At 41.0% G+C, this 22,859-nt stretch overlaps 1 protein-coding gene across 8 annotated transcripts; it reads left to right on the top strand.

Annotated features, from left to right (window-relative positions):
- Positions 1 to 599: 599 nt before the first annotated feature.
- Positions 600 to 22,809, top strand: cald1b (caldesmon 1b). 8 transcript variants are annotated; one of them, XR_014117469.1, is made up of 18 exons: positions 600 to 710; positions 8,119 to 8,226; positions 12,482 to 12,622; positions 13,566 to 13,944; positions 14,051 to 14,095; positions 14,193 to 14,819; positions 15,555 to 15,596; positions 15,712 to 15,788; positions 16,059 to 16,317; positions 16,474 to 16,611; positions 17,011 to 17,054; positions 17,171 to 17,246; positions 17,355 to 17,498; positions 17,649 to 17,828; positions 19,516 to 19,591; positions 19,682 to 19,750; positions 20,737 to 20,770; positions 21,727 to 21,830. XR_014117469.1 is itself a non-coding variant. In XM_081698687.1 (18 exons), the coding sequence occupies exons 2-18, from the start codon at positions 8,153 to 8,155 to the stop codon at positions 21,832 to 21,834; spliced, it is 2,508 nt and encodes an 835-aa protein (XP_081554813.1). In that variant the 5' UTR covers positions 600 to 710; positions 8,119 to 8,152; the 3' UTR covers positions 21,835 to 22,809. The 8 variants fall into 8 exon arrangements, 7 of the variants coding, with proteins under 7 accessions (XP_081554813.1, XP_081554811.1, XP_081554809.1 ...); XM_081698687.1 differs by having other exon boundaries at positions 13,599 to 13,944; positions 19,488 to 19,591; positions 21,727 to 22,809; XM_081698685.1 differs by having other exon boundaries at positions 14,193 to 14,786; positions 19,488 to 19,591; positions 21,727 to 22,809.
- Positions 22,810 to 22,859: the final 50 nt, after the last annotated feature.

The raw sequence follows: 22,859 nt of genomic DNA, 5'->3' as shown, positions 1-22,859 counted from the left end.
GGTTGACAATGGTTATTACTCTTAGCAGCTGCTACCTTTTTTTGCCTACGAACTTGGCGGCAGAAAAGCATATATCGAGCAGTGTTCAGAACATCTTAGTCACCATTTACTTTGTAGAATTATTTTGTAATAGCATGAGAATGCTCCGAGTTGTATGTTATCACGAATAACATTACGGGGCTGTGATAATCGTATACTCGTCTGCGACCGAATCACAGACATGATGTTAAATTCGCAACAGTCTACTCCTTGTTCTATGAACCTAACTGATAGGAGAAGGTAAGTGATAATTTAGTCCTGTAGAAAGAATATTATAACTCTTCCAAACATAACGGTACTTATGCTGCTTATATACAAATTTTCATCCACTCGTGCCCTTGATTTATCCGAAGATTTAAGAAAAAAAAAAAAAAAAAAAAAAAAAAAATATATATATATATATATATATATATATATATATATATATATATATATATATATATATATATATATATATATATATATATATATATATTGTAAGAAGAGCCTGCCAATGGCGACGAACAATCAGATGGATAAATACAGAAGGCGGAGCATAAATCGTTCGATTTATGTAGCGAGAGATAACAAAGCAGCGCAAATTCTTCATCTTCCCTTACTTTGGTAGGTTATAGTCGAACGTTACGTTAAAACCCACCGGTTACATCCGCAACTGGCACCTGATTTCTCAGGTAGGTGTCATTCTTATCGCTCTATATTTTCCCTAACATAGTGCCCACTCAGTTCAACGGTTTTACTTTTAAAACGTTTGTAGATCTGCAGGATATAAAGCATATTTATATACAAACAGCATATGTAGGAGGCCATAACTAGAATGAACCTTAGACAAATATGATGGGTAATAACATTTGTTAACATCTAAACAAGACCTAAACTCCATTTATTATTATTTGGTATTAGTAAAACTTCTTATAATGACTTATGACTTACACTTAGCCTACTGACAAGACTATATTGTCCATAAAGATCTCACTGAATATTTGCAGATGAATCCACAGTAGGCTTTCTTGATAATGTTCTACTTGGTTTTGCATTTTTACTTAATTTATATATTTTCAATGTTCTGCTTTTGAGCTGAGCAAAATTTTTATGTAAATATATTTATGTTTTATGTGAATATATTTCCATTTTTGGTGTAGAGTGACAGTATTGAAGTTGTTAGACGTAGTCACAGATGGTACTCATTTTTCCCCCAACACACCTGAACCAGTCAGAGATAGTGGTTGTATTATAAAACTTTGTTTAAGGTTTTGGACCAAACAAGATGAGCATTTCAAAATATATTTTACCATCTTACTCAACATAACCATGTATATTTTTATAAATGCTAAAATGCCCATATCTGAGCTAGCTTCATGGGAAAAAATGTGACAAAAAATGAACTGTAAGCACTTAGTATTGTATCAGAAGTGATGTACACACTATTTTTCTCCAATAATAATATTTAGTAAAAATTACTACTTGTGCAATTTTTGTGTATGTCAAGTAAACTGAGTATCTAGGAACTAATCAGACTGCAGACCAGAGATTAAGTAAATAAGTACAGTTCAATTTTTTCATTGTCTGAGCAAGTAGATAAATAATGTTCCAGAGTGTGGAACTGGAATTGGGAACAGTACCACAGTACTGATGAGCACACTAGCCTAACCAGGGATGAAGAATAACTGGCACATTTAGCATTCCTCAACCATGAAGCCCAAGAAAACCTAAACCAGTGTTTCTTTGGGAAGGTCCATCAAATACATGCTGAGACATCTGCAGATGTTTTCTGAATAATACAGAAAATAAGGAGCAAATGCATCCTGGGTTCCTGAGGTTTAGTCCTTGAAACTGTTCCATTCTAGCATACTGTTTATCATACATTAACCAGGCTTCTTGCAGCTTTGGAGCTGGAGAAGAGTCATGCCAAGTCAAGTCTTTTGCCTTAGATGGTAAACCGCAAAGCTGGAAACCTGCTCTTCAAGCGTCCATGAGCATCTGTTTGATTGATGCCTTGTCTGCATAGAGACAAGAAATGTGTTTCACTCCATTAAGGTTCTCGCAGTAGCATCTTATAATCCATGGTCTGTTGCTTTAAAGAGAAATCTGTAAACTCTCTGTGTAAATGACCCTAAATTGGAGAATTATTGACATTCCAAGTGGTGCTAACTTCTTCGTGGCCTTTTTGGGTGTACCTAATAGAGAACATTATTTTTCTTTGAAAATGAAAGACGTGTACAATGAAGCTAGTGGAGCAGATAAAAATATAATTGCATATATTGCATATATAGAATTTATACACTGGAAAATGTGTGGAAATTCCACATTCTTGATCTACAGGCTTGATTTGTGGAGGCGGCTATCTTCACTATGCCAAGGCCAGCTTTTTTGCTATGGCATGTTTATGGACATGCTAGACAGCACAGCCTTCATCACAATGAGAAGCATAGCCAAGTGAATCAGGGGGTTTTCAGGTACTGATGGAGATGTAGGTATATCTACAAAACCTTTTTTGTTTCTTTTCATGCTATTTCCTGATGGAGGGAGAGCATATTAGTATCAAAGATCAAAGCCTCTAATATTTTGAAGGAGCAAATGTTCATCTAACAATTCAAACATGCCTGTGCTAGTATCCTGACTTTTAAGGAGCCCATTGAGAGGACACAATTTGATGTTGTAAGCAGATGTTAGAGCTGTAGATTTATCTATTGGACATATGTTGTACAAGTTTAGATCTGATATTACATCATGAGAAAACATGGATTTTAGCACTTCTTAGTCCTGCTCTACTCAGTACCCTAATCTAAATATAGGAAGCTGACTTCCATTTTCCAAATGTGGAAGCATTATATAAGTGCATAATATACCTTTAACATAGCTTGAAACATAGCTTTGTAACTTGGCATAAGTGCTAGTAAATGACTGTAAATCAGTTTTGGTTACTACATTTCAATAAACATATGAAAGCAATGAGAAATGGGGCTCATAAATCAAACTAGCCTTGAAATAATTCATCCTGTCACTTTGGTACATATCTTTTCAGATTAACTATGCCATGGTATTTTGGTTCCATTCTTGGACTTGGTCCAGTGTTGTAGACTTAAGCTTGGGGATAGTCATGGATGGATGCTGGCTCATTAGTGAATGCACAGAAAGATCTCTGTTCTTCAGTGACACAGGTGCAGCTCCCCTAATGTAAAGAGGAAATGGCTTTCCCCATGTGTGCGCAACTGTATACATGGGATGGTGAGTGCATGTGGGCATGCATGTGCACAAGCATGCTTGCACTGGATGTAAGATGGTCATTATGGATTCATTTAGTGCAAGGTTCAGTTTCATCACTGCCCCGGGGGCCACATTAAACAGGCCTGATCTTATTTCCAGTAAGGCTTCTGTGCTCACATGAGAACATCACACTGAAGCATGTAAGGTTTATCAGGGACAGACTTCTGCTGCAAACAATTTGTGTTTGACCTTTAAAAAATCCACGAGTAGTCCACTGTGTGTAATTTTATCCAGGTGCCTACTGCATTTACTCATTACCAAACTCACTGTGATCTATTCATGTGCTTTCCATAACTACAAACTTCATAGCATGATGACATTAACTACTAGAATGCATTTACAGTGACTGTTAGGGAGTCACTGGAAAACTGGCTTGTGTATAAAGCACTGAGTAGGGTCTGGCTGTGTCTGTCACCTACTGCATGGCTAAAAATATCATGTAGTGTAAATCAAACTCTGCAGCAAACTCAAAGCAACAAAAACCATTCCAACGCAGCTTCCATTCGCTGTGGCTATATAAGGTGAAGAGGAAGTCAGTTCCTCAAGGCATGCTTAACAGTTGCATTGTTTAATTACACACATCATAAGATTTTTCAGTGTTTTGCCAGATGTCTGATCAAGGTTTTATAACTGTTCACAATTTCAATTTCAAAGTTGTCTGATGCATCTCAGAGGAGTCAGTGTATTATAGATCGCAATGATTATGAACTGCTTTGGAAGGATGCTGTACTTATTTAGTGTGGCAAGCACGTTCATATCCATTTACCTCATCGGCATCTTTTCCCATATTTGGTTATGTGGGCCTATACCAGTGTGCAACTCCATCACCTTCCTGAACCCCACTGCTACTGTATTTTCATGCATGCCTTAGGAAACAAGGACTTACTCATAAATTAGACCCATGGCCATTGATTCTAGGCATCTCTGACAGGGATCCCTATAACAACAAACCTGTCTCTGGATGGAACACAGGGCAGTGGGGGAGTTAAGACACTTCCAGCTTCTAATTGCTCCTGGTTCTCATGGAATCCCATTCCTTCTGAGAATTGTGGATTGCTGATTGCCAGCACTAATGCTAATTACAAATGAAAAGGGAGTTGTGTAAGATTTAAAAAGACATGATTTTTCATGATGTTACGAATGAGCTGCCAAATGTGTTGTGAAAAAATCGATTTAATTCATATTGCAGTCATAAAATCAGTTGCTGTCTTATCTGAGGGACAGGATCTCAGTGAACACATGTGACTGTATGGTGCTAGTGGTGGAGTTCTCTTCAAGGTGTACAAATGTGCATGCAAAAAATGCATGCAAAATATCCAGCCCATATTTGGCTATATGTAGTAGAAATACTCGAAGCTTTGACCAAGTAGCAAGACTGATGCTGCAAGCAGGAGAAAGATGCCTTTCTGCTTTGTTCTTCTCCCTGTGTGACACATCCATGAGGAGGAGCAGTCAGATGGAATTCATATAGAGATTTATCGTTGTTAAAATATCTAACCCACTGCATCAGTGGAACACATTCACGTGGAAAAAGAATGTTCACTGCGACTCAGCTGGTCAGTTTCAGTGATGAAGCTGAGCTGTACAGATCCGGTTTTTGCACCATCGTCTAGGAATGCAGCGCTTTGCAGTTCAGCCCTCATGTGCCGCTTGCAGATCCACCATAATGAATGGGCACGCTGAAGTGAACTTATGAGAAACATATTTGACAGGCAACCTGCTCTGCCCAGCCGCCTCACAGCTGTCAGCATGTGCAGTCTCATGTTTCCCCCATATTTCCCTTTGATGGTTCCAGGCATCCACGTTAACTATGTGAATGATGTTTTGTTAATGTGATGAATCTTCTCTCATGCAATGTAACTGCAATTTTGTCACTGTATAAATCAGACTAGGAACAGGTAGTCTGTCAGTGGATTAAACCGGCACAGCTGGTTTTTGCATCTCGGTTAAGCACATGTAGGTTTCAGCTCGAGCACACAGCCTCACCACGAAGTGCATCCTGGCCGTATGCACTTGTCCTGTCTCCGTATGATAAACCTTTACAGCAGAACCACAAGGCAGCCCATTACTGGGCTTGGAATATCTTCAATGTACCTTACTGCTGTGTTGGATTGTCTCATTGAACAGGTTTCCGAGGACAGCAGACCCCTGCTTTAGACATCTGTGAGTTTAGGAACTGAATGAACCCATGGATAATGATTATTTCTGCAGATATTCATATTGGATTTCCACAGTTATTGTCCATTGTTCCTGGAAAAGAGTTCCCTTCTATATGGCCTTTGCTCATGAGCGGGAAGTTTCACTGAGCCGGGGGTAGGTCACTGAACGAGTGGAATTCTGATTCCAGCATTTTTGGAATTTCAAGACCACAAGAGGGAGAAGTATGGCAAGGGCAGCATGCCCAGAAACTGTAATCAGTTGCAGATGTGTAAATTAAAATGTGTCCTCAGTCTGTGTCATGTGGAAATGATTTGTAAGCTTGATCCTACCTTGTGGTAGGAAGGCTGGACAGGATGGCAGAAAGCCTGGGAAATCTATAACATGTCCGGCACAAATAAGCCAGCTCCCTTTCTTTCCTTACAACTTTAGGGAGTGCAAAAAGATCAGATGAAGAGGCAGAGTTTGAAAGAGACTGAATTCCTTCATACACAATAGCTGTTCATACAGATGTTACAGAGGTACATTAAATCTTTTAACACGAATGGGTTTATCTTACTGTCAAGACCGTATATAATAGAGACCTCATTTGCGAAACTTATAAAATAATGAAAACAACTTTTTTTTTTCTGTGCAAATCAGTAAAAAGATTGCACCCTCACACCTCAGTCGGAGCAGATCACGTCTCTTGGCCGCCAGTGCAGGCCGGGGCTGTATGTCACCCGATCAGCGCTAGAAAGCTGCCTGGCTCTCGGGTACATGAAGCCTCTGTAGATCAAATCTGCAGGTTTGAGCACACGACGCTGGTGCTTGGAGAGGGGCCACAGCAACAGATCCCAGGACTGTGGTGGAGGTGGCTGTGGGGCATGGCCCTCACATCATGGCGGGTGGTCTGGTCGGCTCCAGCGCTCTGGCGCTGGGACACATGCCAGGCACTGGATGGCCGCAAGCAGGGGGATCTAGACCCAGGTCTTCCTGCACTTAAGACTGTATTCAAGTCAGCTGTGTTGTCTGTATAGTGGAGAATCATATAGTGGAGCTTCATAGAAAATTACCATTATGTCTTATACAGAACCATTCTTATATTTTAAAGATAATTGTCTACCACTTGATTTCAGCAGTGCTAATAATGATTTTTGACTGTAGAGTTTTAAAAAGACATGAAGCCCATTGTAACAGTATCCACCAAACAGATGAAGGTGGTCATGCCCTGGTCTATAAGAGGAATGGAGTGCATCCAGTTGACCCTCCCACAGGTTCTCTGGGTGAGCAGCACTCTGGAGGTAATGACACATGGCTGGCATGCGTGATGCCCCCAGGGGAGTAGGCCTTCATGTCCACATGGAAGGCCCTGGCTTCCCCTCCTGAAAGTTTCATGAACCTGACAAAAATGCTGTCAAGAAACATTCAATATGCTGGGAAAGCAGTCGCTCTTTCCCCATGGGTGCATATAAGGATTTAGCTGCACATTTAAGGATTAATTCATTTTTAGTTGTGTTCCTGTTAGGACTGTGGGGGTGAACTGTTCTTGAGAATTCTCAACTGAGTCACTGCTACATTCCCCTTTCCCTGCTAGGTACAGCTACTGTGTTCTTTTTTCTGTCCATATTATTGCTTAGATCTGACCTTAGGGCAGAGTAGGGAGTCTTTTCAGTCAAATCTCAGTGTTCAGTGCAATGAGCACAATAACCCCTATTAAGCAGAACAATCTGGTTTTGGTTTTGCATCACATTGGTTACATCTAAATCCACAGGGAATGTAATCAAACCAGCCTATTGTTTAACTGAAGTATCCCAGTGCTTCCTAAAACCTTGTAACATTAAAAAACATGCAGGAAACTCAAGTTGTAAACAAGAATACACATACACATTGCTGATTTATTTTTATTCAGTCTTTATAGCCAGAAGGTCTGGAAGTGGGCTGTTTTTATTGGGATCCCTTACCCCATCTTCTGCTGGACAGAAGTCAGATATTGCATATCTAGACCCCACAAACCATGTGCTTTGTGTTTGACCATCCCTAGTAGACCACACTGTCCCCATAACGTACCTCAGGCTCACAGCCAGGCAGAAGGTATGGCTGAGCCCAGCATGTAAGAGCTTCCCTCGTTCCTCATCACACTCCGTGTCCGAAGGCGGCTCTGCAGGGTCACACCACTTCACTAAGTTGTTTTCCCTGCTCCTCAGGAAAGGCATGATAACAATCTCAGCAGAACAGTGGAAGTGTGTGCTGGTGTGGCGCTTCAGGAGTGGGGCTTATGATCTGGGCACGGCAAGCCTATTATATAAAAAGCAGCCCACTCCATTCTGCGAGATGCTTTAACAGGACTGAGCAAGTGACAAGAAAGAGACAGTGAGTGAGAGAAAGAAGTAATGAAGATGGTAGTGGTGTACAGATAAGTTCCAAAATAGCGAAAGAAGGCGAGGGCGATAAGGAGGGTGAGGTAGAGGAGAGCAGCAGTTTGAGCAGACAGGGTGTGCAGGGGACAGGCAGGGTTTGCCTTTTCTGGTAGTTGTCGATGGGATGGAGTGAGCTGGGATGCTGCGACACTGAACTGATATAAAGCAGACAGTGGGAAAGATGCACTGTGGTATTGGTTTGTGGGTCGCATTTTCACTGTAGTGTCATAACCCGCATGCTGTCTTTTCTGTCTCTCAGTGAGGACAGGAGAGGATTTTCCACGTGAGACAGCATGGACGAGGATTTTGAACGCCGCAGGGAGCTCCGGAGACAAAAGCGGGAAGAGATGCAGAAAGAAGCAGAGAAGTAAATCATACAATGTCTTATTGACAAATTGTACTATCTCATTCTTTAATGTGCTCCATATTGAGATTATGCCTATAGAGCAAATCCTATGTCAAAATATTAATGTCTATAGTCTCATTATTTCAAGTGTTATGTAGATTTGTGTAGGATTTCTGAGCAAGGTCAAGTTTTTAATAATTTTAAATACAGCAGGGATCATCTCTAATTGAAGATCTTGCACTTGCTCTCTCTCTCTCTCTCTCTCTCTCTCTCTCTCTCTCTCTCTCTCTCTCTCTCGCTTTCGATCAAACTTTCAGGCCAACTTGGAAGGGCCTATAATTTCCCAATCCAAACAGCTGTCTCTCAGCTTCGTTGTCTATTCCTTATAAAGGTTGAAGCATCTGTATGTCTTCCTTAGAGAGTTCTGGTGGAGTGCTTGCAGTTTTCACATACAAACAAGCTGTTACAAATTTTAACCATAGGCAAAAAATATCCAGCAACTGTATATAGGAATGGTATATATTGTGGCTTCGTTGATATATTTTACATGACATCCTGTATTATATAAACAGACATTTTAACTGTTTTGGACATTTGTATACTTTAACCTTTTGAGTCCAGCAAAGGGCAGAGTGATCTGGAAAGAAAGTATGAATGTTAAATAGAGCATTTATGGACTGTTATGCATGACTGTCAGTTAGTGGTTGCATATTTATTCCAGTCTTATTTAAAGCAGACTTGTTAGAGTCAGACTTATCCATGCTCATCTGTTTTTACACAATTCTATGAAAATTGGCAGCTGCCAAATGAGTCTTCAGTTTATCACTACAGGGACATGAAGAGTTTTTTTCACAGTCAATTTTTACATGTTTCACATAATCTAATAAATCACAAACACAGATCCGCTCCATACATGCAGGCATGATCTTTTTTCTGAAGTATAAAAACATTAATTGTTGCACTCATGCATGGGTATGACGAAAATGTTTATAGGGTGAGATGGCTCACTTTTTCTAAAAGACAGGATGGCCATGGCTCTCTCGCTCATCCAGGGTTGCTCGATCCTCCTACAAATCCCACAATCCAGCAGGCCTTATAAGGTCTGGCAGGCAGTTGTGTACAGTTGAGGATGACAGATACACTATGCTGTGTGTTTCAGTTGGGATGCATATCTGCCCCTGGAGGGTATAAAACAATTTCTGCTGTAGATAATACATGCAATTTTTGCCAATGGAATTCTATTCAGTCCATAAAAAGTGGAGATGTTTTGTGTTCCTAAAAGGTAATCTGTGGATTACAATTGTTTTAGGTGCATATGTTTTTTTTTTTCCTTTAATCAGACAACATTTACGTGGAAAGATCCTGATTCAGTGTACTCACAGTATGACATGAATGTAAATTATGAATAACAAACGTTTAGTCAAATTAGAGAATATGTCAACATACCTCATTTTCAATGGTATTTGTGAAAGATTAGTCAAAAACCCATTTATGTAACAGTTAAGTTAAGTAACAGGAAAGTGTTGGAAATGTTGTCATGCAGTTGCCAGGCATATATGTGTTAGGATTTTTCTGAAAGTTTCTGTATGTCCGTTTGTCAGCCTCGCTTTTTATTTGCAACTGTGTGTGTATGTCCATGCATGTGCACATGTCGGAGTAGATAGGGGGAAGTAGTGTCTTTGGCTGAACCTCAGGTGCTGATGGTTTAATGGGCCCCATGCCATGTCTCTGTTTCATTCTTCTGGACTGTGACCCTGGACATATCTGTTCACCTACATTCACACCCTGCAGGCTTCAGGGCGCACCTGCGCTCCCACTGCCCAGTGTAACCCACTGCCCCCACTCAGAAAACATCTTCCTTTTCAGTAGAACAAGTTCAATGGCAAACTCAAGCAGTGAGATATCTGATTCCACAGCTGTACACTTCATCATGAATTTTGTCCTAAAACTAAAATATGGATTGCAGTATGCACTGGCTCAGTGAAATCATTCCCAGACAAGTCATTTATGCTGCTGTCAAAAAAATACTTGTTACAAAGTTCGTTTATTGGGGTCTGGTCTGGCGACCATGTGTCTGAGCAGAGAACTGAAGGATGGTCCAAATCTTCTAGCTCAGCTCTAACTGTGCTGATCATTTACAAATAATTGGCTAAATGCCAAAATTTTAATCAGTCTTATGGAGTGGAGCAGTTCCAACCTATATTTTAGGACAAAAAGCAAATAAAGAAAGCAAAATGTGTGTACCCAGGATATAGATTGTAATGTACTAATAAAAAGTGGGTTGAACCACATGAAATGTGTTATTAAGGGCAAGTGGGTCAGTATTTGTTAAAAGTGACTTATGCTGTGTAGACCTAATAGTTATGTTCCTTATTGAGGGTCTGCTGGAGATCCAGATAGTCTGAGCCATTTATGGCAAAACTGTAGAACTGTAGAATTCATCAGACACTCTATTGATGATGGCGTCAAGTTAGCCATGCCTTTCTTGGTAATAGCCTTTCAACTGGAAGATGAATTCTAATTGGCTAAAGACTTTCCTCCCTGGTGGGTGGGATACAAAGGAGAGAAACACATTTCTCATTAGTTTTCATTAATGGATCAATGGAGACATGGTCTTGGAGTATGGTCCCTTTGTTCCTCATTTTTGATGAAAACCATAAACTATATAATATAGAGTGCAACTCTACAGTAATACTACGCCGGGCACTTGTTTGAGAAATCGTGGAGTGTTTATATACTTCGACCATGGAGAGGGAAACTTTATTGGGATAGATGAGTCTCAAATGTAACCATTCTGGTCATGCAAGAAAGAAACGTGTTTATACCACATATATGTCTTTATAGTGGGGAAAAAAATAACATTTTTTTTAGAAACAGAAAATATTCAGTTGGAAAATATTGATGTAAATAAAATTTATTTTCATGTACCCCAAGCTAAATGTGTTAAAGCCTGGAACAACTATGGAAGTGACTTTAATTTCTGGGAGAAGGAATTTAATGCAGGATCATTTCAAGACGCACTGATTTTAATAAATGCAGGGTTGTGTTGCTGTAGCTGCCTTTGCTGCATTTGATGGCCACAGTCACACTTTGTTCACAAAAAAGAAAAGAATATTTCCTCCACCTCCTGGTCACTGGAAGATCCACCAATAGCAGAGCAGTATCCAATTCATAAGGACAAAATCTTTAGTGGGAATTTTCCCCACTGTCTTGTCCTGCCTCACTTGAATTACTGCTCCTACTCTCCTCATCACAAGGTCAAGGAAACACCATAGATGCAGGAATGTTTTGACTGTGGTTTGGATTCTAGGCCCTAATACCCAGCTATGGTGCTTCACACAAGGGAGTGAAAAGCACTACTTTTCCCCATCTTTTTCTCATCTTTTATATTGGTTATTTGCATGGCAAGGCATAGATGTTTGGGTGTATTGTAAATCATTCTTCAGAAGAAATGTTTTCCTTTTTAGGTGATCGGTCCAGTTTGGATATCGCAGCTTTCCTTCTTTCTTTCTTTCTTTCTTTCTTTTTTTGTCCTCTACTGGACTGAATAAATGGATTTGTTGTCCCTGTTTTGGATCATTCCACCGTCCGCAACATCTGTAAATCATCAGCAGGGGGGAAGTCACGTGGAGGAGAGGGGAATAATCCTCTATCAATGGGCCATTCCAAATGCTGCCTGTGCCTGATAAACACTGGCATGTCATGGCAAACTGAAGACAGGCCAGAACCACTCATCAGGGAAAGGGCAGGGGAACGTTTGGTTCGCTGCACTGGTCCTCAGAGATAGTGGAAGGTAACCAATTAGGAATCAACTGTTTGGGCACGATTTGGTGCCTTTCTTGGCTGAGAAAAAAACAACTGCTTCACTGCTAGAAAACAACACTAATGAGATTTTCTCCTTTGGATAACTGTCCAGCCTGCTTTCTGATCCAGTAAAATGCCATAAAAGGAACTTTAGCTGAGTCTGTCTAAGCATCTTACAGGTTTTATGTACATGTTGTTTACATTTCTCTCCTCCTCAATTGACCTACAACACACACTCTCACACACACATACTCACACACGCATGCATGCAGACCTAAACAAAGCCACTGTTTTTCAGGTCCATGTATAGTTTGTTGTTAAACAGTTTTCACCTGGGGTGGTGTAATATTTGTGATTCTTACATCACAGCCAAGATAGTCATTGGCTCATCCCAGTGATCTAATCCAACAGTTAATTAATTTTGCTAATCAGAGTGTCAATGTTGGGTATGTATACTTTGCTGCCTGCCTAGGGTGAGCTACTCCAAATTTGATGATGATGATGACGAAGAAGCTGCTCGAGAGCGAAGGCGGAGAGCTCGTCAGGAGCGGCTGCGGAACATGGAGAATGAGGAGATGAGCAGCACTGCTACAGATCTCAACAGCACAAACAGGTGGAGCCAGATAGACCTCTATAGCACTAACACATACAGCCTCATAGAACTATACAGCACTAACACATACAGTCTCATAGACCTCTATAGCACTAACACATACAGCCTCATAGAACTATACAGCACTAACACATACAGTCTCATAGACCTCTATAGCACTAACACATACAGCCTCATAGAACTATACAGCAGTAACACATACAGTCTCATAGACCTCTATAGCACTAACACATACAGCCTCATAGAACTATACAGCACTAACACATACAGTCTCATAGACCTCTATAGCACTAACACATACAGTCTTATAGACCTCTATAGCACTAACACATACAGTCTCATAGACCTCTATAGCACTAGCACATACAGTCTCATAGACCTCTATAGCACTAGCACATACAGTCTCATAGACCTCTATAGCACAAGCACATACAGCCTCATAGACCTCTATAGCACTAGCAAATACAGTCTCATAGACCTCTATAGCACTAGCACATACAGTCTCATAGACCTCTATAGTACAAGCACATACAGCCTCATAGACCTCTATAGCACTAACACATACAGTCTCATAGACCTCTATAGCACTAGCACATACAGTCTCATAGACCTCTATAGTACAAGCACATACAGCCTCATAGACCTCTATAGCACTAGCAAATACAGTCTCATAGACCTCTATAGTACTAGCACACACAGCCTCATAGACCTCTATAGCTCTAGCACATACAGCCTCATAGTAACCTCTGCATTGTAGAGTTCTATTTGGCTGTATGTCTTCAGTGTCTGTAGCACTAACACATACAGCTTCATTGAACTCTACAGCACTAACACATACAGCCTGACAGAATGAATCATCTAAACACATCTGTTTATACTTTGTTTTGGCACAGAGAGCATATATATATATATATATGATAATGGTTATTCATGATTTCTTTAGTGTAACAGAAACGGGTTTTTCAATGCTGATCAGCACCCCGGCGACTAATGACGATGACCAAGCTCTCCTGGAGCGCCTTGCAAAGCGTGAGGAGCGTAGGCAGAGGAGAATGAAGGAGGCCATGGAGAGACAAAAGGAGTTCGATCCCACCATCACCGATGGAGACGCAGCCATCAGCGAGGACAGGCCGAGCCGCAGGAGTCCTCTCAGGGATACGGATGAGGAATCAGGGATCAGCTCTTGGAGAGAGAAAGAAGGGAAGAAAGAGGAGGCAAAGGTGCAGGTGCAGGTGACAGTCGGGGTGACAGAGGAGGCTGTGCAGAAGAAAGAGGATGAGGAGGAGGAAGAAAAGCCGCAGACGTCCTATCTCACAGAACAGGTCATTGTCTCAGTTTTAAAACCATTAAAACTGTCAAGCCATTTTGACAGAATGAATGAACACAGTGAACGAATATATATGATTTATGTTATTACTTTTTTAACAGGAATCCATTGAAGAAAAAAATAAAGAAATAGTATCAAGAAGTGAGGTATGGCAGTGCTATTATTTATTTATGGGTTTCGGAGTGGAAAACTGGAAGTTTGGTGTTCAGATTGGCTGCTTAAATTATTTGTTATATTTTGTAGGAAGAGGTTGAAGATCAAGCTATCAGTACAAACAAAGTGACTGAGGAGAAATCAGAGGCAGGTCTAGAGAGTGCAGGTTTAGAAAAAGAAGAGCTTAAAGATAAAGGTTTGTTACCAAAGGAAGAGAGGCAGGCCGAGTCTGTGAAAGAGGAACAAACAGTAGAGGCAGCTTTTGAGGAAGAGTCTGTTAAATCCAACGGAGAAAAGCCTGTGCAGGAAGAGTTGGAGGAACCGTCAAAGAAACCAACTGAATCACTTGCTGCTCCAAAGATACCAGTTCAAAGTGAACCTCTGGTGGGGAAGAAGGAGGTGGAGCAGGTGAAGAAAGAAGAAGAAAAACCTCCTATGCCAGAGGTGAAAGCTGAAGAAAAACCAGAAAGGTCAAAGGAGGTAGAGGTTAAGGCTGAACTCCCAAAGACCAAAGCTGAGAAGAAACCTCCTGTAAAACCTGAAGTTCAGCAGAAGGCAGCAGCACCAAAGAAGATCGAAGACAAACCAATCATTTCAAAGAAGGAGACTGAAGCGAAAACAGTTTCAAAAAAGGAAGTGGAGGAAAAACCAAAATGGAAAAAAGAGGCGGAAGAAAAACCCAAAGTAAAGATTGAGGAGAAAGTTCAACCTGAGGAGGTGTTTCTCTTGTAGCTTGTGCTTCAGACTCCACAGATCACAGATTTGGCCACTCCATCTGTTCCCCACTTTTTCGTGATTTTCAAACTTTTTGTGGTCACAATGTAGTATCACCGACTTGCAGTCACCTCATTCACCTTATGTATGTTGTGTTCGCAATGGGTTTCCATTAAGAATGGCTTGATGCTATGAGACTGTGGCACTGCTGTTGGTTTGCTGTGCATTTTCCATGAGTGGCTATACTGCTACAGAGTTTTGAGTCACAGGGAAACACAGGGTTCACTCTTATGTTGATCGCTAAGCATGCCTTTACCACAATTGCTAATCGACCTGTTTGGCCTGATTCCACTCAGGAATGGCTTTTAGTTGGCAGGCTGGTCTTTCGTGTGTTCTTTACTGATATATTTAGCTTACAAAAACATCCACTAAAGCACATATGCAACATGAGTATTCTATTGGTAAACTAGTGGATATTTGTAGATCCTGAAGCCATACCTCCTTTCAGGAAATTCCTGATTGGAATTGGATTGCTGCCCTGCTGTTGCTGCTGCTGTACTGTTGTTGTGTTGCACAATGGAACAGAAGACCTTATTGCAATGTATACTAAGTACATCGAGGAATGACTAAACTTGAACTTGAAGATTTGACTTAAAACTTGAACTTGGAAATCGGTTAAGTAATGACATATGATCACTTATATGGCAACCAAATTCATGTTCTTTTTTTACTTCGTAGGTCATGGAGGAGAAACCCAAACTATCCTTTTTGCGTGATAAAGTAAGTTGTCGGTTTCAATCACTGTGCCACTTTCATTGAGCATATTTTAACTAATTATTGCTAGAATGAATATTTCAGTAACTGAAAGAACATATCACCACTTTTTTCATGATAGGAGCAGAAAGACCCAGTGAAGCAGCAGAATGCAGATGACACCTCTGCTAAAGTCAAGATACCTGAGAAGCCAGTGGGGTATGGGCATCCACTAAAGATGCATTTAATATACAGTGAACAACTGAGTGGATTACTCAACGGTTTAGTTGTCACAATTTAAGAAGTCAACATCAATGACTTCAAGAGAACACCTGCGTATCTACATCTGAAGACATCACTTGAATTATTTTGAAAGCATTTGTATGCATATGTTTGTGCATGTGTGTATGTGTTTTGTATGTGTCTATATTCCTGTGTGCATATTTGTGTGTGTGTGTGTCTTGTGTCTTGTGTGTGTGTGTTTTCTAGCCGTGTTGGGCTCCGCACTCCAGAGGTGCAGAAGCAGGATCCCATGGTGAAGCAGGAGGCCGAACGGAAGCTGGTGGAGCTGAAGCGTCTGAGAAACCAGGCAGAGAGTGAAGAGTTTGAGAAGATGAAGCAGAAACAGCAGAGCGCCGAGGTCGAACTCGAGGAGCTGAAGAAAAAGAGAGAGGAGAGGAAGAAGATCCTGGAAGAAGAGGAGAAGCAGAAGAAACAGCAATTGGAAGAGAAGAAGACCAAGGAGGAGGTATACAGTCTATAGAGCTTCAGTTAAAAGTTAAAAATTACACATAAAACTGGATAGACCTTGATGCCATGAAAACATATAGCACAAAATTTCACCTGCGCACTAAATATGAAAGGGGTCAGTCCAGAGCTCTTTATCACTCTCTCCCTACTGCAGCAAGAGAGGCAGAAGATGAGGGAGGAGATCGAGCGTAGGAGGGCCGAGGCAGCCGAGAAGAAGCGGCAGAAGGAAGAGTCCAGTGAGGAGAGCAAGGCACCGTTCAAGTGTATGTCCCCAAAGGGAGCATCCACCAAGGTCAGTACACGACCTCATCAGAATGGCAGTGATGCTAAAGTTGGGGATTCTACCTAACGGCCTGTATTCCTGTGCCCTTCTGGGAATTATAGCTAGATTTTATTTATTTTTTTACACTTTTTATCACATGAGAAACTTTGTTGAACATAAAGTTTCAGGAACATGAATAATGACTAGAAAATGACAAAAATGACAAAAAGAAATGGCAGAGTTCCTTGTTTTGTTCCAGCAAAACAGTTTTATACAAGCTAAGAATGTAGTGCATATAAAGTACTGTAGCTGCTTCTGTCTTCTGTTACTTTGTGGACTGGGAAAAATTTGGTTGCACGAACAAGCTGAGCTTACATTAAATGTGCCCTGTCCAATTTCCGGATTTGTATTTCTTGATATCTTCCACAGATAGGAGAGAAGGCTGAATTTTTGAGCAGGTCAGCCCAAAAAACGTAAGTTCCCATGTTTTATCATTGTCCTTTGCCTGAATGCACTATTGCTTGCTTGTTTGCCTTACTAGCCAAATATATTCATATTAGCTGAATAAATTACAATCCAACTTTTTTAGGACATCGAAGGCGCCACACACTCCAATTGTGTGTAAGATAGGCAATAGGCTAGAGCAGTACACCTCTGCAGTTCAGGTACATGCAACGTGAAACGCACATGCATTAGCACATTTGAATCTTTATACTATATATGTGCTATAACACGTATATATGCTGTAACTCAGCTCTGTTTTTATTGTACAGACTAAGGACGTGAAGTCACCCAAGTCTCCTGTGAAGGACCTGCCCGCAGTGGAGGGTGTCCGCAACATTAAGAGCATGTGGGAGAAGGGCAACGTGCAGAGTTCTGCATCTCCAGGTCCTGCTACCCCTGCTACTGCTTCCAAGGTGCAGGACAGGGCCAGTCCATAGCAGGCCCAGACTAGAGCCGACTCCACGTCACATCCCGGGCCAAAAGAGACACACTGATGAATCTGGAAGGCTGCCAGCCATGGTGTCCTTTGGACTAAATAACAACAGTGTTCCCTCTCTACACAGGATACTGCTGGAATAAACATCGGTGCGGCAGGTCGAATTAACAGCTGGAAAGCCAAGACTCCAGAGACAAAGACAGCAGAGACAAAGATTCCAGAGGCGAAGCCCGCTGAGACAAAGCCCGCTGAGACGAAGCCTCTGGAGACAAAGGCCCCGGCAGGGAAGCCTACAGGAAGCAAACCTGTGAGTTCCCCAGCTGCTCCACAGATCCATCAGGCCCAGCAGTCCCATCATCTTAGACTGTGCAGAATCTACCATTCTGTGATTAACAGCAGGGCTCTGCACTGCTATTCTGTTCCAGACCTGCAAAATGATTTGATTCTCTCCATGTGATGTAGTGCATACATAAATTACAGGGCGAGAAAATTAGTTTCATGCACTGTTTGAGGGTGTGTTGGCTTCTACAGGGTGAATTACAAGACAGCTCACAACGAGGAAAGATTGTACTTGTGTTGTAATCATATTTCTTCTTGACTGAGAATGAGCGATTAGCAACATACATAAGAAATATGAACATGGGACTCCAGTTTGGAGGATATTCTTGCCAATCAGTAAACACAGTTACACCACCTGGTGCAAATGGGGAATGCCTTAATCCTCATAGAAAAGATCATCAATAATGGGAAACTGATTTCTAAGACCTAAAATATGTAGCCACATGTGCCACATGTTCCCATCAGGCTTAGAAAAATACTGCACAAAAAACCTAAGTGAGGATAGATGATTGTGTATGTGGAAACCAGTGAAAGGTCAGGCAGTCGGGGCAGTCTGTGGCACAGGTCCAAGATTTCTCTGCCTTGCTTGCCCTCTCCTCTTTCTTATATGCTGTACTTCACACTTGGCCATGTTTATTTTAAGCAACTCTTACTAGTTCCAAGATGAGCCCCAAAGAGGCCCTCTCTCTGTGTAATGTGTATGCACTGAGAAATGAATGGCACTCTTACACTGTAGCCTGAGACAAGAAAGCAACGATCATGGTGACACACGGACTGGGTTGTGTATATGACCGCAGGAGGACAGTCTCTGTGGAGATTCAGTCTGAACTGATACATATGCTCTCAGTTCTCTGCATGAAACATATACTGCAATATAATACTGATTTTCTCCAGGGACAAATTTTTTTTGGAATACCTGTATTTATGTTAAGCTCTACGGCATGGTGCAGGGTTTGGGTGTGTTGGCTTGTCTTTATTCTCTCAGGTAAAGAAACACCAGAAAGAAAAACAGTATTATGCATATGCTATCTTCACATTTATCGGAATATTCCATGGGATCAAGTGCCACAGGAACTCTCTCAGGATGAAGACTAGCTAGAGCTAATCTGACAGTGTTTGTACAATACAGCTTGATAAATTGTACTCTCAGAGCGAAACCTCAGCCTAGTTCACTCACCTTTTAACGGACAGTGTTGGTGGGCTGCATGATGCAGGAGGGCCCTCTAATGGCTAAGGGCTATATTGTACTTTAACTTGAAAATGAACATGAAGATAGTGTTTTCTGCATTGTATGCAAGCTGTAGGAAATGTTTTTTTTATTGCAAAATTATTTTCAAAGGACCATAAAATTATGTTTCCACTGACTAATGTTGAACCTCAGAAGTGGGGTTGGGGAAAGGAATCTTTTTTACCCCCAATAATACCACCTTAAACGTCACTTAGTAGCCAACAAAAATGGAGCACACCAGAAATTAAGTTTAGACAATATTGACAACAATTGCACTATATTCCATTCGAAACTCTTATTGTAATCTGAAAGAACGTGGCCACTTTCATTTTATTTCTTTCAAACAGAACGTCTCTTTTCTTCACCTTGAACACTCTTGTGCTTCTAATTTCCTGATAGCTGGGTGACTTCTTCTCCTCCTTGGTAGCTCTCCTCAGCTCTGGCCTGGCCTGCTCTTTTGCTCTCTCTGTCTGCCGCTCCTCTCCCGTCTCTGGCCTGCCAAGGTAAAACTGCTGTCGCATGCAAAAGTGGCTGGATCGTGTGAGTATGGCTGGAGCCAGATGTGTGACTACTGCGCTGTGTGGTCTCGGCAGGAATCGAAGCCAGCGGACATGTCTAAAACGCGCGGCATGTGGGAAACCAAGGGATCCACCCCTGCCAAGGTAAGCATGGACTTCTAGCTCCTGCCATATTATCAGGACACACACAGGAAGCCACTGGTTTCTGTTTGCTTTGTTTTAATGTCAATCCCATTTGATGCACTTAGCAAAAGCATTGACACAAAGCCTGGTGTCAGGATGGAAAGGTGACAGCTGTAAGTACTGCAGGAGTGCTTATTGTTCACGCTGCGCTTTAGAATGAGAGTGTGACCGAGCACTGTATGGTTATGTGAGTAGTCACTGTTAGTAGGTATATTATAATAACTTCAAGCTATTAAAGTGCGTTACCCAAAGCTTTTTAAGTAAAATGTACTTTACATACTAAGCTAACATATGATGTACATAGTAGTGATGCAACAAAAAGTATTCAGAAGATGAAATATGATTTAAACCAAGGCACACAGAAGTAATTTATGCAATGTTAATAGTATTATTTTGTCTAGCATTTTAAAGTGGCTTAGAAAAAAAGCCGTAAAATGTAATTATATGCATGACAGCAGCATTACATATTGGGAGTCGATTATTAGTCTGGGATGTGGATTCTTCTGTGGACTCTGTATGATAGATGGATAATTTACTGCCATAGTCTTATTAATTTAATCACCCAAACAGTTTTGTGGCTTTCTGCAAACACTAGCTCACTGCTTCATTTGTTTGCTCATTACAAATAACAACACACAGACACACACACACATGCACAAACACACAAATATATATTCAGGTGATTGAATACTTTTTCACTCAAGGCTGTCAGCCAGTATGTAATGTGTGGTTTGAATTGCACCATTGCAATGCTTGGTGTTGGTTTTCAGTGATAAAGATACTATGGTTATCAAACTGCACTTTTATGCAGTTTTGTAACTTTCCTAAAGTGATGTGTTTTGCATGCCAGCAGTGTAACTAAATGATGTGAAGCCAAATGTTAATTTGTCTCACCATGACTTACAGTACATTAAATCACCCTCTTTTGTCTTATTGGTTTATTGAAGGTGTTTGCAGTCAAGGGCAGATCAGTCACAAATGGTAAGTAATTCATCTACTGTTTAGTATTGTTTTAATGAATCCCAGATGCAGTGTGTGCATATGTACCTATGAGACCTACTCCTTAAAACTCATTGGTCAAAAGCTACTATGTCATATGCATCTCAAAGCTCCCCCAGCAAGTTGGGAGTGTGTTGTCGTAGATGTAATGAATGGTACCATGTCCTGGACTGACCCACAGAGTTGAACAGACTTCAGTTGAATAGAGCTGAACAGTGTGGAGTCTCCTACGGTGCTCTCCATGAGAGCAGAGAAAAGGGAGCAGATGTAGTCAGGAAGCAGTGTGCTCGCCAATGACAGTGGCCCCAAGCGTGGTGTAGCACCTCCCAGAGGCAGTGTAGTGACAGTACACTCTGCCTGCACCTCCATAAATCCCTTGGTCTCACCGCCTCCATGCTCTATATTTACAGGAGTGTCCTTGCTCCCCTGCCTGGGAGCGTGTCCCTGTCTAGCGTTCCTAGGCGCCTGGCCACCCCGGGCCGCGCCGCACCTCCAGCTCTGACGCCATGTCGCATTCCCCATCACAGCTGTTCTCAAGTCATGAGTAACGAAGCTGTTTTAGACCAAGAATGAAAGACACCGCTTATTGTAATGCACATCATGAATGTCTCATACTATGGATTAAAACACCTGAATACCAGGATGGCGGCTCAGAAACTCCCTGTGAGGTTGTAGCCTCGATATAATTCTCTGGTATTGTCCTGCACAGGCTGACAGCTGAAACATCTCCAAAGAATACTGAACATTTGCTAATGTAAAAGGCATCTGAATGTCACATTGGTGCCACTACGTGAGACCTTGGACTCTGTCTCAAGCTAACATGCTTTGAGAGATTCAGGGGAACAGGTGGTGAGAGGTCCCTTATTTCCTTCGTGTGCAGTGTTGCGTTTGGACCATAAGCGAAAGATGGAACATTTTTCTCTTTTGTTGCCCTGCAGGAACAAGGAAATGAATACTACTTCCCGCCCCTTCCGAACGAAGATGAGGTTGCTGCACACGCCACAGATTTTTTTTTTTATACTAAAATGTTCTTCAGTTATGTATAAAATCAGATACATTGTGATTGAATTCAATTATCAGAAACCCATAGAACAGTACACTTACAACTTATATTTTTGTTTTCCTTTTCAAGTGTGCAAAGTAATAACATCATAATACCTGTAGTTTTTTTGTAGCCATCCAACTGCACAACTCTGTTAAAGAAGATGGTAAAAGAAGATCAAACAGAGCTGTAATAGTTGTTGTGTTATTACCATGTTATTAACTATGACCCAATAAGCAAACTGACACCCAGGCTATGGTTTCTCCTGGTTTGTGAAGTAGAATGAATTCCCCTGGACAAATTTAATTGGTTAACAAAAGAAATGTAGGGATGTATCTTGTGTTTTATGTATTTTGACACATCTGGAGTATCAGTTCTAATCACCAATCTACAAAACACTAAATAATCTGCAAAGCACAGTATTTTGCTTACTTTCTTACTATTTCTTGACAGAACATGCCTAATTCAGGAAGTGACATCATATCACAGGTTATGACATGCATATAATACGCAGGTCCAATTTTGTTCATGTTATGCTTTTTAAAGTCACGTAGTGTGCTAGCATATCACATCAGAGCACAGATTTCCTTGTGTCCGTTATCATATGCAGTATTAAAGCCAAAGCCTGTTTAATTTTTTCTTATAAGAGCGGCACAAGCTTTCTCTTTATTAGGTTAATGTTCTCGCTTTACCAAATGCCGCATACATATAATACACTTAAAGTCAGCCTTTCAGACTCGCACATGATTGCAATAATACAAGCAATAATAAGCACATTTTTGCACAACTAGACATATAAAGTCCACAAGTACTGCAAGTTAAGATCTGGAAAATTTCAGTGGTATAATGGCATAATTTGGGCCTTATTGAACAATTCTTAATATTAAAGAAAAATCTGTTTTTGCAACATCCTTGAGTATACTGACTGAATTATCTACAAGTTGTATAACAATTAAAATGGATTTGAAAATTGCCTTGCCTTCTTATCTTCTTATGTTGTTGTTTTTTTTTTTTTTTCATTTGTGGTCT

This window comes from Electrophorus electricus, chromosome 16, assembly GCF_041902795.1.
Source record: "Electrophorus electricus isolate QZ-2024a chromosome 16, ASM4190279v1, whole genome shotgun sequence".
Lineage (NCBI taxonomy): Eukaryota > Metazoa > Chordata > Actinopteri > Gymnotiformes > Gymnotidae > Electrophorus > Electrophorus electricus.
The sequence above is the reverse complement of the archived record's forward strand: the minus strand, read 5'-3'. Positions and strand labels throughout refer to the sequence as shown.